The sequence below is a fragment of the Lindgomyces ingoldianus genome (assembly GCF_010093535.1).
Source record: "Lindgomyces ingoldianus strain ATCC 200398 unplaced genomic scaffold BDR25scaffold_14, whole genome shotgun sequence".
Taxonomy (NCBI): domain Eukaryota; kingdom Fungi; phylum Ascomycota; class Dothideomycetes; order Pleosporales; family Lindgomycetaceae; genus Lindgomyces; species Lindgomyces ingoldianus.
Window position 1 is genome coordinate 1012696 of NW_022985175.1, and position 20662 is coordinate 1033357.

At 50.6% G+C, this 20662-nt stretch overlaps 10 protein-coding genes across 10 annotated transcripts; 5 read left to right on the forward strand and 5 right to left on the reverse strand.

The window, feature by feature from the left end:
- Positions 1–1523: 1523 nt before the first annotated feature.
- Positions 1524–3426, reverse strand: BDR25DRAFT_303442 (ribonuclease H-like protein). Its single transcript, XM_033690007.1, has 4 exons — positions 3317–3426; positions 2861–3219; positions 2170–2806; positions 1524–2119 (listed from the first exon to the last, which is right to left on the reverse strand). Exons 2-4 carry the CDS (start codon positions 3018–3020, stop codon positions 1738–1740), a joined length of 1179 nt encoding a protein of 392 aa, XP_033548289.1. The 5' UTR covers positions 3021–3219; positions 3317–3426; the 3' UTR covers positions 1524–1737.
- A 440-nt stretch (positions 3427–3866) lies between these two features.
- On the forward strand, positions 3867–4564 carry BDR25DRAFT_27361 (uncharacterized protein). Its single transcript, XM_033687363.1, has 3 exons — positions 3867–3970; positions 4033–4288; positions 4339–4564. Exons 1-3 carry the CDS (start codon positions 3962–3964, stop codon positions 4485–4487), a joined length of 414 nt encoding a protein of 137 aa, XP_033548290.1. The 5' UTR covers positions 3867–3961; the 3' UTR covers positions 4488–4564.
- A 1130-nt stretch (positions 4565–5694) lies between these two features.
- Positions 5695–7865, forward strand: BDR25DRAFT_223288 (bifunctional 6-phosphofructo-2-kinase/fructose-2,6-bisphosphate 2-phosphatase; the record flags this gene model as incomplete). The annotated part of the gene is made up of 2 exons (XM_033685093.1): positions 5695–5993; positions 6065–7865. The coding sequence occupies 2 exons, from the start codon at positions 5695–5697 to the stop codon at positions 7863–7865; spliced, it is 2100 nt and encodes a 699-aa protein (XP_033548291.1).
- A 180-nt stretch (positions 7866–8045) lies between these two features.
- Positions 8046–8697, forward strand: BDR25DRAFT_27371 (uncharacterized protein). The gene has a single exon (XM_033687369.1). The coding sequence runs from the start codon at positions 8225–8227 to the stop codon at positions 8657–8659; it is 435 nt and encodes a 144-aa protein (XP_033548292.1). The 5' UTR covers positions 8046–8224; the 3' UTR covers positions 8660–8697.
- Positions 8698–10032: 1335 nt separating this feature from the next.
- BDR25DRAFT_368293 (uncharacterized protein) lies at positions 10033–10451 on the forward strand (the record flags this gene model as incomplete). Its single annotated transcript, XM_033697046.1, has 1 exon — positions 10033–10451. The coding sequence occupies exon 1, from the start codon at positions 10062–10064 to the stop codon at positions 10449–10451; it is 390 nt and encodes a 129-aa protein (XP_033548293.1). The 5' UTR covers positions 10033–10061.
- A 2075-nt stretch (positions 10452–12526) lies between these two features.
- On the reverse strand, positions 12527–13310 carry BDR25DRAFT_368297 (uncharacterized protein; the record flags this gene model as incomplete). The annotated part of the gene is made up of 2 exons (XM_033697047.1): positions 12527–12970; positions 13158–13310. 2 exons carry the CDS (start codon positions 13308–13310, stop codon positions 12527–12529), a joined length of 597 nt encoding a protein of 198 aa, XP_033548294.1.
- A 767-nt stretch (positions 13311–14077) lies between these two features.
- Positions 14078–15296, forward strand: BDR25DRAFT_27386 (uncharacterized protein). The gene is made up of 4 exons (XM_033687377.1): positions 14078–14107; positions 14165–14738; positions 14793–14976; positions 15026–15296. The coding sequence occupies exons 2-4, from the start codon at positions 14412–14414 to the stop codon at positions 15253–15255; spliced, it is 741 nt and encodes a 246-aa protein (XP_033548295.1). The 5' UTR covers positions 14078–14107; positions 14165–14411; the 3' UTR covers positions 15256–15296.
- Positions 15297–16787: 1491 nt separating this feature from the next.
- Positions 16788–16946, reverse strand: BDR25DRAFT_186734 (uncharacterized protein; the record flags this gene model as incomplete). The annotated part of the gene is made up of 1 exon (XM_033684251.1): positions 16788–16946. A coding segment is annotated over one exon (159 nt), but the record flags the coding sequence as incomplete, so codon positions are not given.
- A 219-nt stretch (positions 16947–17165) lies between these two features.
- BDR25DRAFT_188015 (uncharacterized protein) lies at positions 17166–19925 on the reverse strand (the record flags this gene model as incomplete). Its single annotated transcript, XM_033684262.1, has 3 exons — positions 17166–18017; positions 18060–18178; positions 18296–19925. Coding segments are annotated over 3 exons (2601 nt in total), but the record flags the coding sequence as incomplete, so codon positions are not given.
- A 171-nt stretch (positions 19926–20096) lies between these two features.
- On the reverse strand, positions 20097–20405 carry BDR25DRAFT_223658 (uncharacterized protein; the record flags this gene model as incomplete). Its single annotated transcript, XM_033685118.1, has 1 exon — positions 20097–20405. A coding segment is annotated over one exon (309 nt), but the record flags the coding sequence as incomplete, so codon positions are not given.
- Between the last annotated feature and the right edge of the window lie 257 nt (positions 20406–20662).

Genomic DNA, 20662 nt, shown 5'->3' on the forward strand with positions numbered 1-20662 from the left:
CCTCTCGTCCGTTGCAATATCCCATCGAGAATTTCTATCAATGCTTGACTGGGCAACTAAAAAGTAGATGCTACATAGCGAAAGTGACGAGAAGTGAGGAAATGTTGGGATATCAGCTCATGGAAGTGACTCGATTGGATTTGAAACATAGTTTTACCAAATTACAACTTGGGGGATATGGCTCACTCCCACTCCGGATTGCTTCTTCCTTAGAAGATGACTGGAAACTAAAGCTGCTTTCCCACATGACTATCTGAACAGGATCTCCGAGGAGGTCACTCTCGTTACAAAGGGTGTTTCAGGGAATAGGGGCGCATAGTTTCTTCCTGGGTTGTTTCGAGTCTCGTCACTTTTCAATTATATAGTTTAGTATGAAGGCGCTCAGGTACCAACTGCAGTGGTATAGCTGTCTGCAGTGGTATACCTGTCTTGTCCTCGAAGCTAAAATTTAATATGCGGCAATTCCGATCGCCAACATGGGCGAAGTGTTGAATTGTCGAAGCGAGATGAGGAATTTCCACAGTGGGTTGAAAACTTGGAATACTGGTGTCGTTGTTTCTGGTATCGTGAAATTAGCCCAACTAGAAAATGAGAGAAAAGATTCAAGTCTCATATAAAAAGACACGAATGCAAAGCAGCAAAGTTGCCCACAAAGCTTGTGTTTCCTATAAATAACTTGTTCTCCCTCCATATTCCATAACCTTTCTCAAGTCCACGTCCTGAATCCAGGGAGCAAACATCCGCCACGCACACACAAGTTCCCCCACCCTAACCTATTAACCAGCGATCACTCCACATCCTCATCCAAAATGTGGCTCCTCCCGAGCATGTTCGACCTCCAGGAACTCGCCATCATCATGATCATGCAATAGCTCCGCCCACCCATCCTCCGTCGCAACCTGGAATTTCTTCTCATCGGCCTCCTCGCCTTCCCGCTTTTTATCCCAAATGCTCGCGCTCCCCCACAAAACGCGCATCTACTACTTCCACCGCTGTCGACGCATGGAACTCAAATGGACGTGCTTCGCACAGGCCTTCCAGCACGGCTTCTTCCTCGCTCTGGGGTCTGACTATTCCTGCCAGAACTGCTATTATATGTGCTGGTGGTGTGAGGTGGCTGTCGTTGCCAGCGCTTGCGACTTCAGCTACTTCGTAGTGAAAGGCTTGGGGATTAAAGACTGGGCTATGAGTAATTTAGTTGGGAGGGGTCTTGTGTCCTCGGTTAGAGCTATTAGTTTAGTTGGGTGTGTCATGCAGCTTCAAGGGTGTGTGTCCTTAGGAGGAATGGAGAGAGTGAAATTAGACTACCGGTCAGAGCACAGCCGCGACCTGAATAATGTAGTGGGAGAATACAAGATGGGGAAGAAGAAGTAAAAGAAGCAGAAGGGCTTTGGTAGGATGAGTAAGTCTGAGAATTTTTCGGGTAGGCGAAGGGTGGTCGAGAGAGGGAGGCGCGGACGAGCAGACAAGGAAAGAGTTTAGCACACTGCATCTGGTTTTGTTTTGCATTAATGATTGCATGGCTGGTAGATGCAGCGCTGATGTGCAGAAGTATCATACACTTGAAGTCTCAATTCTGCCGAACCCTTGAAAGACCACACCATTAGCAGCATGAACCCTAAACAATCTGCAAAAGGACTGACCATCACCTAAGAACTGAAGCAACCTATCAAGTTCTGTCGACATCCTTCCGTCGTGCCAAGGCTAACGCCCGCCTGGACCAATATCAGCACTTAATTACTGTGCAGTGGCCAGCATTTGTTTAGCTTCCCTTGCGCCATTCACGGCCAGAGCATCCGCTGCCGCATTTCCGGGGGAGTTTGCGTGGCCTTTCAGCCAGGTGAATTTTGTCTGGGCTCCCGCGAGCTGTCTCTCCTCAATTCGATTGACGATGGGCTCGATGATGTCGCGGTTGTCAACGGACTTGCCGGAAGCGTTCTTCCAACCATTAACCCTCCATTTCGTGAACCACTCCGTGCAGCATTTGATCGCATAGTTGGAGTCGCTGTAGATCAATACCTCTCTATCGATGGGCACAATGTCAACGGCACGCTGGATGGCGGTGAGTTCCGCGCGTTGATTGGTTTGACGCGTGCCGGGAAGTGGCTCGGAGACATTCCTGTAGAATTGTGAGCATAGTGCGTATTTCGAGGATAGAGGATGGCTGACCTAGGATCATTTGAGCCAAAGTACACGCCTACACCTGCAACGGCACGGGCCTTGCCGTTTCCGAGGGAGCTGCCATCGGTATAGATAATTATGGGTCCGGAGAACTCGCCAGTCGGTTGTAACTTCTGGGCACTGAGTTGAGCCTCGGTCTTGTACTCTATGTCACCATTGATAGGGTTAAATATTATTGTTCGGTCAAAGCCGTCTTCGGCGTCTGGGGGAAGCAGACCTGTACCCAGCTCAATATCGCCGCTTATGGTAGCAGCCACTGCTGAGCCATCATTCCTCTTCTGCTTCTTTGACGGGCTGTCTCCGACCTTGCATCCTTTCCGGGCGTCGGGTGTGGACGCCTCCGACTCGACGTCGTCTCTGCTATAGGGCGTAGCGCTGAGATCGCTGTACGTAAGTCCCTTTCTAGCAGCAACAAACGCCTCGGCTTCGGCTCGAGTGGCAAAGCTCTTGTGCTTGACACCCTTCCATCCAACAATCTGTGCCTGAGCTGACGGCCAATCGGTGTAGACACCGGGCACGCGACCAGACTGGACTGCGTAGAACTTCTGTTGCAGCGGCTTGGCGGCGGCAGGCCCGTCGTTGTTCATAAAGGCCTCTGCCTCTGAGAGTGAATTAAACTTCCTATCTAGGAGCGAATTAGCAGGAGGGGCATTTGAGGTGTGGGGCAGGGGAGACGCACGAACTGCATTCTTGAAGCCCGTGATCTGCTCAAGGGTATCCGACCAACTGTAGTATATGTCTGGCCTCCTCCCGACCTTGACGGCATAGTAGCCCGGAGCGGCTCTCTTCCGCTTCTTCTCACCAGATGAGGTAGTTGAGAGTGATTTCGCGTCCGCCATTGCTTGTACCAGCTGCAGCCAGTCTCCTCCTGCAAAGTAGAATTCAGTTCGGAGGGTTCGCCCAGCGGTATGAGTCTCGAGACGGAACAAGTGTGGAGCTATCTCAATCGATTCGGGGTGCAGGTGGTTTCTAAAGGGCGGGCGTCGGGCGCGGATCTTGGCTGTGAAATGGACGTGGCCGGTGAAGCAATCGGGGTGGCTTGGTGATTGAGCTGGTCAGCGGCGCGGGCGAGCCCTGGAAGTTTTGGAGCAAGCTAGGGGAGCTTCTGAAAGAAAGCTCATCAGACACGACGCACCGACTACGACCTTGTTGTTCCAGACGTACACGACGACACACAACAAACAGGGCGGGACTTGCTCTCATGAGACGAAGTCTCAGGTTAGGGTGCGATGGGGACAGTAGGGCAGGGGCCTTTTATTTGGGCGGAGAAGTGAGGGGGTGTTGGGTTGGCTGTCCAGGTCTAGGTGGTGTGCGGAAGGGGGGGGGGGGGGGGGGGGGGGGGGGGGGGGGGGGGGGGGGGGGGGGGGGGGGGGGGGGGGGGGGGGGGGACGTGCGGAGAGAGAGAGGAGGAGCACCTGGCAGGCCCGCCTAGGGACCACCATGGCAGCAGCGCGGGCGTTGCCGTCTCTGTGAAAACTGGAGGCAGTTGGCACCAAGGGCGGATTTGTGCGATTTGGCGACTCCAGATTGTGGCCCAGGGCTCTGGATTGAGTTGCAATAGTGGGAGCTTTACGGCGAGTTCCACGTAAAACCACCAGGCCTCGGCGAAGGTCCCCCCCCCCTTCAACCTTGGAACCTCCGCCTCTGCCCGTCCCCCCTCCCCTTTGCCGTTACATGCGACTTAATGCCCCAGCGCGGGTAGGCAGCCCGAGAGTGCAGCACCTGCGGCAGTATCCCACTCCTCTCCCACTCTCTAGGTACAACTACTCCAACTTGCGCCATGTTCGAGGTAGGCTCTCCTTTGACTTCACCGCCAAGGATCATCCAGGGCTCATCCAGATGGCGGTTTAGGGACGACATGCAGCAGACCGCTATCAGCTGCGGCTTCATCGGGCGCGCAGTGTAGTGCTGACCAGCGCTGAGTTGGTGGAGATTCGCGCTGCACAGAGAACATTCGAGGGTGCATATATTCGAACCGCCATCGGGCAGTTCTCGTTCGCCCTCATAGTGTTGAAGATCTTCACCTCAGAGTTCTATTCAATAGGCGCTCTGTTTGCTGTGTATGGAGCGGGCGTGTTGTTCACCAGCCTGTTCCGGCGACAGCAAGGTTGGTAGCACGCACTTCGCTCACCGTCACCTTTCGCTCATTCGATATAGGGAACAAGCAGTTCTTCTCCGAAGTGGGCGAAGACGGGTTGCACCGCAAGAAATTCAGGACCAGCGGCAATGTGGTATCCGTCTTGACCGCTCTCAGCATCGCTGCCTACATTTGTCTGCTGATCCTCACTCTAAGGCTCGCGACCTAATCCGGAAGTGCATCGCTGGAAGCTGCCCCCCGGTGGACCCTCTATTCCTCGACGTGTCTCGGCCTCACGTTTTGCTTCAAGAGAAGGTGCGGGGGGCCGCTGCGAATCTGGAAGGCGTGCAGAGATCTTACGAGCCTCACTTTTTCAAACGATTCAAGCAGCTCGACAGGAGGGTCTGGCATCTTGGCCACCCGCCTTGTCCTTGGCCGAAGCGCTCGATGGAGGGTGTCCCATATTGCTCGCCAAGGGCTTGTCGGTAGCACTCCACTCACTCTCTGACATGGTCGGGTTTACAAAGGCAGTGAATCGCAGACTGTATGGGGTGCTTGTCAGGGCGAGCGTGCATGTGCCAGCCCTGTCTGTGTGAAGAAGCGCGGTGAGAGATGTAGAGTATGCTAGCAAGGCTAAATTTACGGATCCGTACAATAATCTACAATCCAAACATGGGGCCTCGCCTGGGGCTATCGGCGCGGCGTGTGCGGAAGAGGGTGAATGATTGGGCGCGATCGGTGTCCGGTCGGGGGGGGGGGGGGGGGGGGGGGGGAGGGAGGGGGAAGGGGGAGGGCATGTCCGCTGGACGCTGGGTGCCAAGCTGGGAGTAACTTTCAGTGTTGACAGCGGACCTGGAATTGTGCCTTGTTGCATGCGCTCAACGATATAAAGTGGGCGGCATGTATCGCTAACATAGCGAAGATACGTCGCCTAGCCGTCCAGCGTCCGCTATAGCTGTTTGGCGGCGTGCCAGCGCGGGCGGCGGTCCGAATTCACCATTGACTGCTCGCGCCCTCAACCAGTGTGAACAGTCATTCAGCATCGCCATATTTAAGATTCACTCAGCCGGGCCAACCACTTCGGCAGCCCTGCTCCCACAACCTCACTCGAACGACGACAACGCCACACGCCGCATCCCTCGCCCGGCATCGCCCAGGCATCTACCCTCCATCGCCATCTGCTTCGCGACATCCCGCGACATCGACGTCCGACAACCGCCTGATTCTTGCGCCCGGGCCACAGTGTGCGCCTCAGCTCGGTGGCACCAACCAGGCCCGAGCTTCTAGGCGCAACCTTAATAATGGCAGCTCTGCCGACCATCCCATCCCCATCACCACCGTCGACGACATCGCCTCGACGTCCCTCTACCTCGCAATCCCATGCGAACTCTCCTCGAAGAACTAGCCAGCACTCTAACATCGCTAAGACTGTGCTAATGAGCAAGATCCCTCTGCAAGCACCTGAACACTCACCCGGCCAGTCGAACGGAGTCGTTCCCAGGCCTAAAACATCAGCACGCAGCGAGTCACGCACCGAGCCACGCACTGAGCCACGCACCGAGCCGATTCCCCAGTCCCAGTCCCAGTCCCAGATCCTCGCCTTCCGCAACCCAGAGCTGAAGCCTCTCCCCCTCCTGAGCAACCACAGCAGCCATGCCCCGGCAATCTCCCAAGACGGCGTCGGCAGCGCCCTCAGCGACACCCCTGCCCCCTCTGCTCCTGCGAGCCCGCGCATGTGAGTCCCTTGCTGTGTGCATTGCTGAAGCTGAAGCTGAAGCTGGACCATGACCGCTGACTGCTTTCTAGGCCTGCCATGAGGTCCAATTCTGCTGCCTCCACCCCTCGAATGCGTCCCACGACGCTCGACATCCCCGGACTGACCAAGTCCAAAGTCTCCCCTGATGGCAAGATCGCCCAGCGCGATGTCGGCTCCAAGCTCGTCATCATCATGGTCGGCCTGCCTGCGAGAGGCAAGAGCTACATCACCAAGAAGATGACTCGCTACCTCAATTGGCTGCAGCACGATACCAAGATCTTCAACGTTGGCGAGCGGCGTCGAGTTGCCGCGAGCGGCCACGGCTATCAAATGTCTTCAAGCAGCCTGGAGAGGGGCCCTTCCGGCCTGGCGCACGCTTTGGAGCAGAAGGAGTCCACGTTGCCTCAGATTGCGGCCAAAATCCTCATCAACGGCGAATCGGTGGATACCCTGTCGCCCCTCAACCTGCCTAGCCCCGTGCGAGAACACCACGACGCCGGGCTGGATTGCGTTGATCCTCGTCCAGCCCGAGTTGTCTCTCCCGGCCCCGCCCCTCTCACTCCGCCTCAAGAGGCCGAAAACGACAAGGCCATGGACCAGTCCGCCAGCTTCTTTGATCCGTCGAACAAGAAGGCAGCGCAGATCCGGGAACAGTGCGCCATGGAAACTTTGGACGACCTTCTCGACTACATCTTGATTGGCAATGGCTCTGTCGGCATTTTCGATGCCACGAACAGCACCCTAGCTCGCAGGAAGCAGATCATGGAAAAGATCCGCCAACGCGCTGGGCCGGAGCTCAACGTTCTCTTTGTTGAGAGCGTCTGCCAAGACCAGACATTACTGGAGTCTAATATGCGCCTGAAACTCTCCGGACCCGATTACGATGGCAAAGATCCGGTGGCTGCCCTAACTGATTTCAAGAAACGTGTGGCCATTTACGAAAAGAACTATGTCCCTATTGGTGACTATGAGGAGGAAAATAACATGCCGTACGTCAAGATGGTCGATGTTGGCCGAAAGATGGTCTCTCACCAGGTCCGCGGCTTCCTCGCAGGACAGGCCGTGTATTACTTGCTCAACTTTAACCTGGCACCGCGCATGATCTGGATCACTCGTCACGGTGAGTCTTTGGACAACGTCGCTGGTAAAATTGGCGGTGACTCCGATTTGAGCGAGAATGGACGTAAATACGCCAAGGCCATGACCAGGTTCATCGACTGCCAACGAAAGGAATGGGCAATCCACCAAGCCGACAAGATTGCCAATACCCACTTCCCACCCATTCCTGGCGATCACACGCCACCCAATCCTCACTATGGCAACGAGACTGAAACCAAGAACTTCTGTGTCTGGACGTCGATGTTGAAACGGAGCGTCCAATCCGCCGAGCACTTCTGCGACGAAAATTATGATGTGAAGCAAATGCGCATGCTGGACGAGCTCAATGCCGGTATCATGGAAGGCCTCACTTACACTGAAATCAAGGAGCGGTACGAGGAAGAATTCTTCCGTCGAAGAAAGGACAAACTTGCCTACCGCTACCCCGGGCCTGGTGGAGAGGGATATCTCGACGTCATTAATCGCATCCGCCCCGTCATTGTTGAGCTTGAGCGGATGACTGATCATTGCTTGTTGGTAACCCACCGTTCTGTGGCCCGCGTCCTCCTAGCCTACTTCCAAGGCCTGAACAGGGAGGATGTCGCTGATTTGGATTGTCCTCTGGGCATCTTATACCAACTCGAACCAAAGCCATATGGTGTCGAGTTCAAAGCCTGGCGTTACAATCCAGATCAGGACGACTTTGAGCACCTTCCGGATTACAAGCTGCGCCGAGCTCCTGTCATCCATTAAATTTCTTCGCGGCATCCGTTCGTTATCGAGGCCTCGCGGGCCCGAGGGTGATGCCCCAAGGCTGGTCTCCGTTTGTCGAATTGTATTACTACTACTACTACTACTACTACTACTACCCTTAGCAAGTTGCGTACGTTCTCTTCTTACTAAAACCTCTTAATTTTGGTATTTCCTGTTTCCCCCACAGCATCCTTGAACCATGATTCCTGCTTGTATTTTGTCTCTCATTGTCATCTTCCAACGTTCAACAGCATTAGTCGGCGCTTTAGAGAGATTGGGCAGGGATACATGTCAACATAGCGGGCTGTGGCTTTCTTTCTACGGAGTTCGTTTTGCATCAAACAAAAAAAAATTACCGGATGCTTTTCAGAGTTGTTCGGGTATTGATTCAGATGTTTAATTCTTTTTTTTACTATGGCGTTGGCGTCATTTCATTTTTTTTTTTTCCTTCCAAGGTTGGGGGCGGTTATCTGGCCTTTATTGGCGGACGGTCAAGGGCTTGCAGGTTTCCCACTCATAGCACAAGATTTCACGGCTTTTCTCACTCACGGCCAAGGGGGACGCGAGAATTCTTCTCATTACACACACATTTCCGTCTTTATTTTGAGACTGGGGATCCTATTTTTCTCTACCCTTCTTTCATTGCCTGGGTAGGCCTGCCTTTTACCCTATCGGTTTTGCGCTATGAGCAACGGCGCCACAATCCCTTGATTGTAACATCTCCACTCTCCTTTGGTACGCGTACACTGGTATCTTGCTCTGTACCGGGAGATCTGCGAATTCTCCATTACTAGTTCTGGTTCCTGATTCTTACGGATATTTGTTGCTTCCTGCATTCCAACATTCCCTTCTAAGGCTTTATGGGTCGGCTTAGTGTTGAGTTTGTGAGATAGAGATTTGATTAGATTCGATTTGGGGTTTGATTTGGGGTGAGATTTTTGATTGTTGATAGAGTGTAGAGTAGAGTACAGTAGAGGTAGAAGCTATGGAAGGGAATCCGGATTCGAAGCTCTCTGCGGGAAGTTGAATTGGAATTGGCATCGGAATGGAATGGAATGCAGATTTGGGTACAGACGACGAGTCTTGTACGCTTGCTTGACCAGCATACCGTTATTCTTGATATATGCCACGTGATTTTTGCTTTAAAGTGTATGTAAGCTCTTCGCCCTAGAGCTCTTCACTATCTTCACATTTCATCTATTCTCCTACTCTTAGACGGGCTGGGGGGAAAGGCTACGTTGGGCTCCGGCATGAAAAACAGCTTCGAGCTGGCATTCATGTTCTGATGGTCGGTCTTCCTTCTTTTTCGATACTATATAAGCAAGACGAGAATTTCGAGTCCTATCCTCATTACTCACATATTCCACTGAAACATTGGGTATAAAAAAAAAGAAAACAAAAGGAGTTCTATAGGGCTTTCTGGTCGTGTCTAGAAACTAAGCCACTCCATTGTACGTGGACGTGGCTGCGTTGTGGCACTGAAAAACCTAGCGTTATTGGCATCTCTCCTTTCTTCATATCCTGTGATTAACGTGCATAGCAATCGAAACCCAAAAATCCTGTCAGTTTTGCAACCGAAACTCATTCATGCTCGATACAAGCTCCAATTACACTTCACCAATATTTATTCTCTTTCTGTCGCTCCCCACATCAGTAGTGTCTTCGTTACCATTGTCTCGCGAAACGGGGCAATATTACCTCTCCTAACATGCTATGCTGTACTAGTATTCTGCTCCACCAACAATGCGCGAATTAAAGCGTACAACCAGACCAACGTGGACCGAGGGTTGCAATAGCAACTATTGTAACATTACCCATCTCCAAGCCAGGGAGCATCGAAACCAAGAACTTTCAATCCTTGTTAACAAGGGTAGCACCCATTTTACCTTCTTTTTCGAAGCCTACGGAGATGCAACATTAAGTTTGGACAGAAGATCCCGCAGTCTCATCTTCATGGACTCCTCTCCAACCTAAAGTGATTCAGGACCCCAAAGACATGGCGGAATGCCGTATAAATTCAGCGTTTAAGGGAGAATATTTTAGCGGTTGACTTCCCGGTCGCAATCTGCATCCCACCCTCTTTTGTGTCACCAGTGACGTGGTCGGCACATACTTAAGTACGACCCTATTCCCAGCCTCGAGCCTTAGGAGCAATACCACAGATAGTTACAAGGCCAGACTCACCCCACCAACATCATGTCTACCCAAAACGAAGAGCAGACGCGCTACGAACGCATCAAAGAAAACTGCAAGAAGATCTGGGGCGCCGACAAGGAGTTCGAATTCGACATCGAAACCGACGACTATGAACACTACCAATGCATTGTGAGGGAAGACTACGGTCTCAGATTTGGCTCACCTCTGGTGATAGCAAGTGCACGTAACGGACCCAATAAGGCTTGGGACGAGCTTGATAGGATGTTACGCCTTTGGGCTAGACAGGTGGAAAGTGGGAGGCCGATGACTAGAGAAGAGCAATTGGAGATTTTCTCAGGGCCCCATGGGGAGCATAAGAGGGTTTTGGAAGATTTTATGAATAGGAGAGATGAGATGGACGCGTTGGCTGCAGCAGCAAAAAAGGCTTGAGATACGGAGACCGTCGGTTGCGTAGGTTTATCAAGTTTTATCGGCGTAACTTCTGACATTTCGCAGTGGCCTTTACAGCCTGAAGGAGATCTATGTTGTTTCATCCAGTGTTCGATTTTGAGTCTGTTCTCGGGCCTTCTCATACTTGGAAAGGCTGAGCAAGACACTCAAATAGCGCTCCTAAATCTCAACATCTTGTATGGCAGACGCTGCAATCTAATAAATGCGGCTTTATGGAGATTCGGAAATGATTACCAGACATTTTCCAGCATGTGAACGTCATACCACTACTTCTGATTGACTTTATCCCTAGGAAGAGCAGCGCTGTATTCTACTCCTCTTGAAGTGCCATTGTATTCCTCCCGTATCGTCCCTTCATCGACTCTCGCACTGTCCGCCGCAAAGTCTAGTGTATATTATTGCAGCACCTGAAAGAGTGATGAGCGGTGAGACCATGTGCAACGTGCATGTACGAACAGTTCACGATGTTAACTTTTACTTTCCCTGCCCAATTATATATATGCACCTCGCCCTACGCGCCTACAACATAGAGGCCTCATCGGAAAACCTAAGCACGGGAGGAACGGTATCCATAATTCGTATATACTTGGACGTTCCCTTGGTCATCGGAGGCCCTCTAACTATGAACCTGCGAATCGCTCCAAGGTACTTCCATTCATAAACTAAATTATCCACAGAGAGCAGGTTTTAGTCTCGGATTGGATTTGTCCTTTGAGTTGCCTAGAAGGCTCCCAGTTATACCTTGGCATGCTCTGCTGTCTCTAAGGGACGGAATACGATATGGTAGTATTCTGCTAAGCTACCTGTGACATCGTAGCAGGCCTGGGGCTTGATTGATAGGCCGAACCTTTCTCGGCATCTCCGTGCCTTCCATTGCTGTGTCATATAGGTGCATGGAAAAACATAGTGAAAACTTAATTCTAGACTCTCTAGTCTCTTATCCCTCGTTCTAGAGGAAGTCTAGGACATGAACTACTTCTCTTTCCGGACACGAAGGATAATCACCCCCCAACTAAATAAACCGCTAAGATGGTGGTACGAACTGCACAGTTTAGGATTAGTGGAGGCGTCAAAGCCCTCTCACAGGGTGGCCGATGCGCTCCTGGCACTTCTTCGTCAATCCAGACACCTAGTAGTATCTCTTTCAATTTGCTCCAAGGCGATTTCATTTGAGCCCTCAAGCTCGGTGGTTCTTCTGCCTAGAACGAGTATCGCAAGCTGACGGCCGCGAAGGGTCTCGAAGGAATTACAGTACCCTCACAACCGAACGCATTGCAGAGGAGACTTTGATGGCTTGAAACTGGGCGGGGACACATTGCGCTGAGTTGAGAATTCCGAGAGCAGATTCAGTCCTCTGCACACGGTATCCAGCTGAGCTGACGATGTAATCGAGCTGTAGTTCCATCTGGTTCCTCATTACCCCCTAGTTCTCCCTCCCTATCGAGAAACCTGCCTCTCTTGATTCAACCACAAGGTGGCCTTGGAGCCGTCAAAATAACTCCCATAGCGACTAGAACAAGTCACAGGAAGGGATAGCGATGCAGAAAATAAATAGTCGCAAGCTATTTGCTTGTGATCTTTGGGCACAACTCGGGTTTAGTATAAAAGTGAAAGGATATTGAAGAATGAAAGGAACTGCAGGCTTTGGTAGGTTTCCGGAGTGGTGGTAGCGATGCTATATGACGCAGTGTCATTGTTCGAACAACTCCAAACCACGGGACAAAGGAGCCTTGGCTGATAAAGACTAGGAGCCCCGCAATAGAGTGAAACCTGGATTTGATGGAGGTTATTTATCGGAATACTCAGAGAGGGCCACTTATACGATCACTTTGACTCTCATAAAAGGCCAGAACGAATCGATAAACCCGGATCAAGCATCTTGTTAGATCACATCTACTCTTCAATGTTGTTCAAATACCTGCGCAGCGTCAAACATTTTCGTCAAGATTATCGGCACATTCCCCAATTGGATGCCAAAGCCGAAGCATACTCCACAAATAGAGAGTAAGTCCAGAGAGACAGGCCGTTCCGCAGAAGCCAGCGACCTGCGGGAGTCAGCGCCTCTTAAGGCCGAGAACTCTCCCAAACTCCAAGTCTCTACTTACGATCTTATTTTCGCGTGTCTGGTCTTGCCTCCCCATCCTTGTCTCTATCCATACGAACACTAGGAAACCAGCTAACCATAGATATATACTGGTTTCTAGAAGGCCGTTGGCTAACTGCCAAATTATTATCTGTTCGCCTCGTGGTTTGCGTCGTCCGTTAGGAGCCTTGTAGCTTAACAATTTCCGGAGCGCGGCATTTCCTTTCGACGTACACCCAATCCTGGTGAGGAACGTTGTTTGCTGCAGTTCTGTCGCAACAGCAACTATGGCAAAGACTAGGGAGCAATACCAAGCGACGCAAATCATGCTGTACCCGGGATCAAGACTAAAAGGAGGCTCTGAGAGTTTTGACCAAGCGAATGCTCCCACGATGACTGCACTCATAATAGCACCCTAAATTGTATCAGCATATTCGCAGCAGAGCAGATGCTTGGTGTTAGCGCTTATGACAGAATACGGTAAGATCTTGCAGGGACAGAAGTTCCCCTGAATCTAGTAAAAGGTTTAATTGATTAAGCTCTTCTTGCTAATGTTCTCGGTAGGTGCTACGTGCTAACAGCCTTAAGAAGAGTTGTCTTACTATGAGTCCAACACTGGCTAACTGGGATAGCATGGCATCTTTCCAGTCCCGTATGCGGATGCCCTCCTCAGTCGAGGGCGCATTAACCATCTCGTCAATTGCCTTGTAAGTTGTCTGCCAGGCTGCGTGGTGAAAAGGGAAGAGTCTCTTCATGCCGTGTTTTGTGGAGATCTTCCATTGCGAGAGGCATGCTTGGACACATCTCTTCATCTTGGAGAATGGAGAATCAAAAGAGCTAGATACGCAGACTATTTTTTTGATGAATCTATGAAATGGCAACGCATCGCATATGTGAGGTGCTGAGCTGGCTTGAGTCAATGGTAGGCTGGGCCGAAGGATTTGCCGAAGTTCGGTATGGTTCGGCTTGCCTCAAAAACAAGGCTCGATCTCGTCAGTTGCGGCCTCATACAACTCTGGATGCTGTCAAATCTACCATATTTGGCGCAGATCTTAAACACGGCCTTTTCCCTCTGGTACTGGGCAGCAAGCAACACATTTGGTACAAGTGGAGGTTCAAAGGTGCCCGGCAACAGACCCTGTGTCGATCCCTTGCTCGTCAGCTACGTCGACACCTCCTCAACACCACGACATCATCCTCCTTCCGAGTTCCCAGCCCTACAAACCCCCGTGCCTGAAGGATAGCATGCATGTTCGTTGGCAGAGTCAGTAAACATGCAGTCTTTTACGATCATCCTCACCGATGCCCACCCTCATCTCTCCGCTAGTGCGCTCTCCACCGTTTCGCGACACGCCCAATATCTGTATCGTTCCATCAAAACCATACCCAACAGCTCTGCAGTGGAGCAATTTCGACTTCAGGCCAACCTCTCTACGGTTCCCTCACGGTAGAATGAAGTGGGACAGAATGATAGAGACAAGCTAGCTCCGTACAATGGTAACACATAAGCTACCGAGCCGGGACGTGTAACAGAGTCAAAAACAGAGCCACAGTACGATGCCTAATCTTCCTCCCCTATAGTACCATTCTTCTAACTATCTACTATGAGGCCGAATCCAGCTCTAAAGGGAGCTCTATCCCTTGGTGTCATTACCTTCTTGTGGCTCTGCGCCTCTCCGCCCTCTAGCTCAACGTCAAGTTCAAAACGCTTCCTTGAGAAGATCGAGGGATCTCTCGCATTTCCAGGGCGCCAGGATGTTGGAGACCCTCGGGCTGCATACGCCTTTACACTTCAGGTTAGAATACAACCGGAACAGTCCTCTACGAATGAGTCGCTGCCTGTGTTTGATCAAGGAATGATGCGATTGCGGAAGACGATCTACAAAGTACCTCATAACGGACCTTTGCCAGTTTCATTATTCGCCCTCTGCGCGTCTCTGGAAGATGTACTAAACGAGGATATCTTTGGTTCTGTATCATTTCTGAAGAGAGACCGAGGGGTAGGGAACGATACATCGAATGAGCTGGACTCGAACAGAACTCTGCTTAGGCAAACTTGGAAAGTCGGCATCGCATACAACACTTTCCGTATTGTGGACCATCCTAGAATCGTTGTGGCTCGGTTGCGGGAAATGTTGGCACACTGGGGATTATACATTTGCCTTGTGGATGAGACGAGGCAGGTGAGTGGTGCTCAAAGAAACATCAAGCAATCTGTGACTAAGTTTCGACCACAGAACAGCTCATGCCAAATATTTGGCCTCAACTTCGTAGACGATGACGTAGGATCACTGATTCTCGAAGACGTGTGGGGCACTGAAAGAGGATGGTTTAGAAAGCTAAATTTTGGGGACTTTGAGAGGTATCAAGGCTATCCTGAGATTGAAATGCATTTTGCCCTTGAGGAATTTATATTTGAAGGTACCAAGCTATCGTCATCCCCTGGATCTCGAAAACTGATGATTCCTAGCGCAAATGTTTCTCAGATCAGCGACTGAGTTCACAGGGGGAAAATACAACTTACTCTTCATGAATTGCCAGCACTTCGCTGCACACTTTTTCGCTCATTTGCAGAATCACAATTGGTGCGATTCGAGGCGATTGGATGCCGACTTTCAACTTGAAGATATGGCACGGCGGATAAAATGCGCATCGCTCGCACCACTCTGGCGGAATACTTGTTTTACCTGCCACCTCTAAGGTGGATTGTAGATGTACTCCCTCAAAATATATTGGTAACTTTACATAGTATAAACGTATATTTCCTGAATTCATATTTTGGGATCGTAAACTTTAAAGCCGCTCTGATAATTATAGCTAGGCCTGAGAGACAGCATTATACCCCTATTAAAACAGATCAGGGAGGAGTAACAGACAGGTGACAATCCACAACGTCATTACTACGCATACAGCAGAGGTATTGTTCCACCAGTCCTCTAGCACGAAAAAGCTTCCACAGTTCACCATTGCCTGTGTTCTGTTACTAGCCCCTCGACTGCTTGCAAACAGCAACTATCAAAGCATCCTTTCCTCATATGCCAGCGTCCATAATGACAAGGTCAACAACTTCAACCCGCACTAGGTTGAGCTTTTGCTGATATTAGAACCTTCGATATAACTACTCACGAAAAGGTCCTCGCAGCTGTCGAACGTATAATTAGAGGCGAGGTAAATAGTTCATTCGCCGTAAAAGCGCCAGAAGCCAATTAGAATTTTAAAGCTCCTCCTTACCCAGCAAGCGAAGACTTATCTCTCCTTACACCAGAGAATAGTGTGTCAGCCATGTTCTAGATTCTCGGCCGCCGTTTATGCAAAAAGGTGAGAGCACTACAAACCGGAAAAGATCCGATCTCGAACTCCCCTCAAGCCGATTATGCGCTGGTCGTTGAGCTAATCTTGAAGACGGATATTGACGCGATGATTCTTGCAGGGTTAAGTTTACTGAAGGCTGTGGCATGGCCTTGAAGCCACTCTCTACGGCATGTTATCATATAACTTGGTGCATAACTAGGGTAGAATTTATCCGTTAAAAGCTCCCGCTCGAATTAGGGATGATGCCTAAAGATTGCAAATCTATATTCTGAATTGCTCCCTTCTCATGTTCTACATGTCTCGATCCAACGCCTACATAAACAATCTCTGAATGTGTAAACTCTTCCTCCCAATTTCCATTTTCTCTCTTCATCGCCTTTCTAGAGTATGCAGTCACACAGCACGGAATATGGCAATGATAAAAGTAATCTTCCAAACAAGTGGCTGGAATTACAGAAAACGCCAAATAGAATGCAAGTTCAGGTTCTCAGTGACTCTCATGTCACGTTCCACGTTCTGTGAAAAGATGCAGCAAAACCCTTCCCTCTTCCGTTCCCCTGATCAACACACCACCATACTCCTTCCTAAGCTCACACTGCGCCACTCCTCAAAGCATTCATCGCACTCAACATGGCTGGACTTATATGATTCGCATTCGGCGGGTACGCACTCCCCGCAAACAAAAACACATATCTCACCATTACCGAACTCTCGTCCTTAATAACATGAACCCCAGGCGTTACAGAATTCCCATTCCCCACAACCTCACATCCCAACAGTAGTCTCATATTATTTAGCCCACTGTTTCGCCAACTCACTGCAGAAGGTGAATAGCTGAAAGAAGTAGCAGGCTCTTCCGCCATGTATATTCCTTTTCCGTGGGCGGCACCGGTGCGTTGGAGAGCAGTGCCCGAGTAGATTTTCAGACCTTTGGCGAGGATGGAAGGGAGACGGTCGAGTGAGGTGCCGTGGAAGAGGACGCGGGTTTGTGGGTTGTAGCGTGGGAGCTTAGATGCAAATGAGCTTTCGATGGAGGGAGCTGCGTTCGCTAGAACAAATTGATGCGTCCCTGCCGGTAAGCCTGGTATGCGTAGAAGTCCGGATGCGGAGGCGATGAAGCCGCGGTAGTGAGTGCAAACCCATGTGAGAAGGGATTCCGCATCTTTTTGGGCGTCTAGAAGGGCTGTGGAGAGTGAGGGGCTGGTTTGGAGGGTTGCGAGAGAGGGGAGAGAGTTTAGTATTGCAATGACTCCTTGAGTCGTTTTGATGGGGCAGCCCGGAAGGAGGTCTGTTCGAGCGCTCATGGCGGCTGCGTAGACGCCCGTGAGCAGCATGTCGATTGCGAATGGGTCGGTGCGGAGCTCTGGGATGCGGACTTCGAGGGGCACATTGTTCCAAATGTGTGCGCAAGCCCAGAGGGTGCAAGGTGTTGAGCGCCGGAGGCGTGTGTGCCGCGCGTTGTGCGTAATACCACAGATGATACAGCAGTGGGCCATGTCCTGTAGTCTCTTCTTGATGAATTCATGGAGGGGGGCGATCGCGATAGTGCTGGTTCTGAGGTGTCGATGGAGGATGCGGTTCATCTGCCATGTTAGTGCTGTGCTTCGACCGTGGCACACTGGGTCGATAGGTTCCTTCGATCCCTCTAAGCACACCCATGGAGCGTGATCTGTTCTGGTCTCTTCCCGATCTGGTTCGTTGTCTAGATGAACACAAAAAGTAGCCGGCATATCCCCGGTATAGTCAAGGAAAAGGTGCACCAGTAAGGTCTTTGCTGTTCCCGATCCCATAGCGTTCCGTTGAAGCTCTGTGAAGGATGTCAATGGGAAGCTGATTTCCACTTCATTGTGTCCTTGTCTCTCAACAGCATCGATAACTCCAGCCGGAAGTGCTTCCAGCTCTTCCTCTAGGGCGCTTGTATCCTGAACACCAATCGACTGGAGGAAGAGCGCCGTCCCAAGCGGATCCTGTGCTTTCAATGCTCTCTGAATGCCCTCCAAACGTGCTGCTTCCTCAAGAATCTCCGCCTCCACATCTTCGTAATACTTCATTGCCGTCGCAAGTTTCTCGTCGGGGACTTTGTCCTCATGCATCTCGAGACCCAACAGAAATGCCATTGCTTTTATCGCGGATTTATCCGTAATTGTCATCTCGTTGTCGTGCATCCACCCTGCCACAATGACCTCAGAGACATCCTTTGGCACATCTTTGTCTTCGTCCGAATCTATTATCCTCTGGCAAGCGTCCAGTCCCTTCGGGTTCGTCGAAATGAGCGCTCGCACGCAGTCCGAGACCTCAGATGCATTTCTTCCTTCAAGCGACAGTCTTCCTGTGACATTTTGCATCAATATCTCTTCAGGCGCCTCGCGAGCTTTAGCGAGGGCCTGTAGTACCCTTATCAAATACTCGACCCAAAGTCCTTCTCCACCTTTGAGAATGCAGTGGACGGCTGGATGGTTGTCACCCAATGCTTCCTCAAGTCGGGTAATCGTGGGTATGAATTCCGAAAGCTGTTGAGCCCAAAGATGAAGACTCGATTGCAGCGCCGGCGGGGCAGGGATCTTAGAATTCGTAATCGTGTCTGCGAAAATGGTGTTCAGTTCCAGCATCCACTGTAACCATTCGTATGCTTTGAAATGATGCAATGTGTATTCTACTAGTGTTGCCGAAGTCCGCTCAATCATTTTGTACAATAGTTCGCGCCAGCATTCCACGGCTTCGATCTGCGGCGTTCTTGCTAGGAATTTGGTGAATTTAACACAACTCGGCTCTGGTCTCGTCTTCGACTCCTGGATAATAGCAAGTAGTTCCTTGATGAATTCACTAGAGAGACCGGGGATTTGGGTTATGCATCTGCAGCGGAGGACGAAATCAGTGCCGCCGATACTCTTCGCTGCAAATAATGCTAACAATCGTCGCTCGGAACACTTCGTCCCTTGCCATACTTGTAGTATAGCGTCGACTGTCTTTTGGTGGGCATAAGTAATGAAGTTCCGCTGTAGCAGACGGTCTATGCAGAACGCTTCAAGTGAATCTTTCAATACAGCACCTGGACCGACTTCGATGACTTTCTCGCCTCCGGCAACACGGTAAATGTCGATGACAGCTTCCAGTATATCCTTAGATGGGAGTATATCTAGCTGTACCCGTACGCTTGTATCTAAGAACGGGAGACAAGTGGCAGAGTCTTTGACGATGACATAGAAGGCATGGAACTCTTTTGCTAGATGTGTCCATGCGAGCCCGGTATCAATATGTGTCCGTACAGCCGCCTGACAGTCTCGTATACACTTCTCGATCCCATGGATAAGCCAAGGCTTTAGCATAACCTTGCAAAGGTCTTCTCCTCGAGGATTATCTAAAGCTGGTAGGAGATGCGAAAGTGCAGATATATGTCTACCACCAATCTTTGGTTGTGAAAGATATATCTGCAAGACCGCGTCGTTTATTGGAAAATTTGGCGTATCTGGAATCTTGGAAACTGCTTCGAGAACCTCTAAAGCCTCCTTCGTAATAGGTCGAGCGATGGTGAGTTGAACGAAGAGCCGGAATGCGCTCTCACTCCCTTTGCATGCGACTTCTAGTGCATCCGATACACGCTCTATCGTCTCCGCTAAGTCCTCCTTTTTCGACGTAGATACTTCGAGAATTAGGCTTCGAAACCGAACTATTGGTTTTATACCTCCATATCCTGCAACTAAACCTTCTCTGAGGGTTGTATGCTTGCCACCAATAAAATCTGGACCTTCCAAAGCAAGCAGATCGGGGAGTACCCCGCGCTTAGCGCCGTCCAAGCCGTCCAGGAGCTTTATTTTATTCAGATCCGGTTTCCAAGACGCCCAAATCCGCCATAGGGGAAAATTGATGTCGAGCAGGTGTTCTGGCAGGAGGTGTCCGGGCGGTGTTACTGCGGGGGACTTGTCCGAAATGAGTGGTAGCCAGACAGTTGAGTTGAATGCAGTCACCCATTGACATCTGAGCTTCAGCCCTTCTAGTTGTGAGGCGTAGTCTTTGAAAGCGCGTCTCGCGAGTAAGGCGAAGTCCGGCAGCACGGCCATATTTGGAACTTTTGTCATGCTGAGAAGTGTGCAAACGCCCTCGAGGTACTTTCCCGCAGCACCGGTCCCGTGCGTAGCGAATGGTATAAGTTGGCGAGCCCATTGTGCCTCGAGATTGGTGACAGATTTCGGGTTGCAGAAATTTGCTGCTATGAGGGACTGTAGGTACATCTCAAGCCCATAATATGTAGCTGGTGCAACACTCAGCTCGACATTTAGAAGTGCTCTGAGCGATGCTGGAGATATCGCATGAGCACATGCTGCAATCGCCACATCCCTTGCTTCATGACTTTCAATCAAGAGTGCGAGCCGGATATCCGTGTCTTGTTGATTGAATTTTCCCTTCTTCTTGAGATAGTAGTCGGTATGTTTCTTGATTAAAGAGTATGGAAATGTTTTGTCGTTTGGCCGAAGGAGGGAGGCTGTGAAGTCGATTTGATGATGCCATTCATCACTCCTTTTCTTGCCAAAGAGAACCATTTCGTCGGAAGAAGAATGAATAGACTGGCAAGGCTACCTGGGTCTAGGATAGCCGGATAGATAAGAGTCTACTAATGTCGGTAGTGACAATTCATACATGCTAGGCTGGATCCCAAGCAAGGTTAAATCTGGAACCACTATTCGATTAATGGGAGACCTCATCAATATCGATCTCAGGACATAGAAAGCAATGCGGGCAAGGGGAAACGATAGGGGGAACTTCTGAAAGGAGAGACTAACAACGTTCACCTAAAGAG

Coding starts and splice junctions, on each gene's coding strand:
- BDR25DRAFT_303442 (XM_033690007.1), bottom strand. CDS start 3,020: ATGGCGGACGCGAAATCACTCTCAACTACCTCATCTGGTGAGAAGAAG. Junction 2,807..2,860: donor GGGCTTCAAGAATGCAGTTC/GTGCGTCTCCCC, acceptor ATTCGCTCCTAG/ATAGGAAGTTTAATTCACTC. Junction 2,120..2,169: donor TTTGGCTCAAATGATCCTAG/GTCAGCCATCCT, acceptor ACAATTCTACAG/GAATGTCTCCGAGCCACTTC.
- BDR25DRAFT_27361 (XM_033687363.1), top strand. Junction 4,289..4,338: donor CCTGTTCCGGCGACAGCAAG/GTTGGTAGCACG, acceptor CATTCGATATAG/GGAACAAGCAGTTCTTCTCC.
- BDR25DRAFT_27371 (XM_033687369.1), top strand. CDS start 8,225: ATGCTTTTCAGAGTTGTTCGGGTATTGATTCAGATGTTTAATTCTTTT.
- BDR25DRAFT_27386 (XM_033687377.1), top strand. CDS start 14,412: ATGATGCGATTGCGGAAGACGATCTACAAAGTACCTCATAACGGACCT. Junction 14,739..14,792: donor TTGTGGATGAGACGAGGCAG/GTGAGTGGTGCT, acceptor TTTCGACCACAG/AACAGCTCATGCCAAATATT. Junction 14,977..15,025: donor TGAGGAATTTATATTTGAAG/GTACCAAGCTAT, acceptor GATGATTCCTAG/CGCAAATGTTTCTCAGATCA.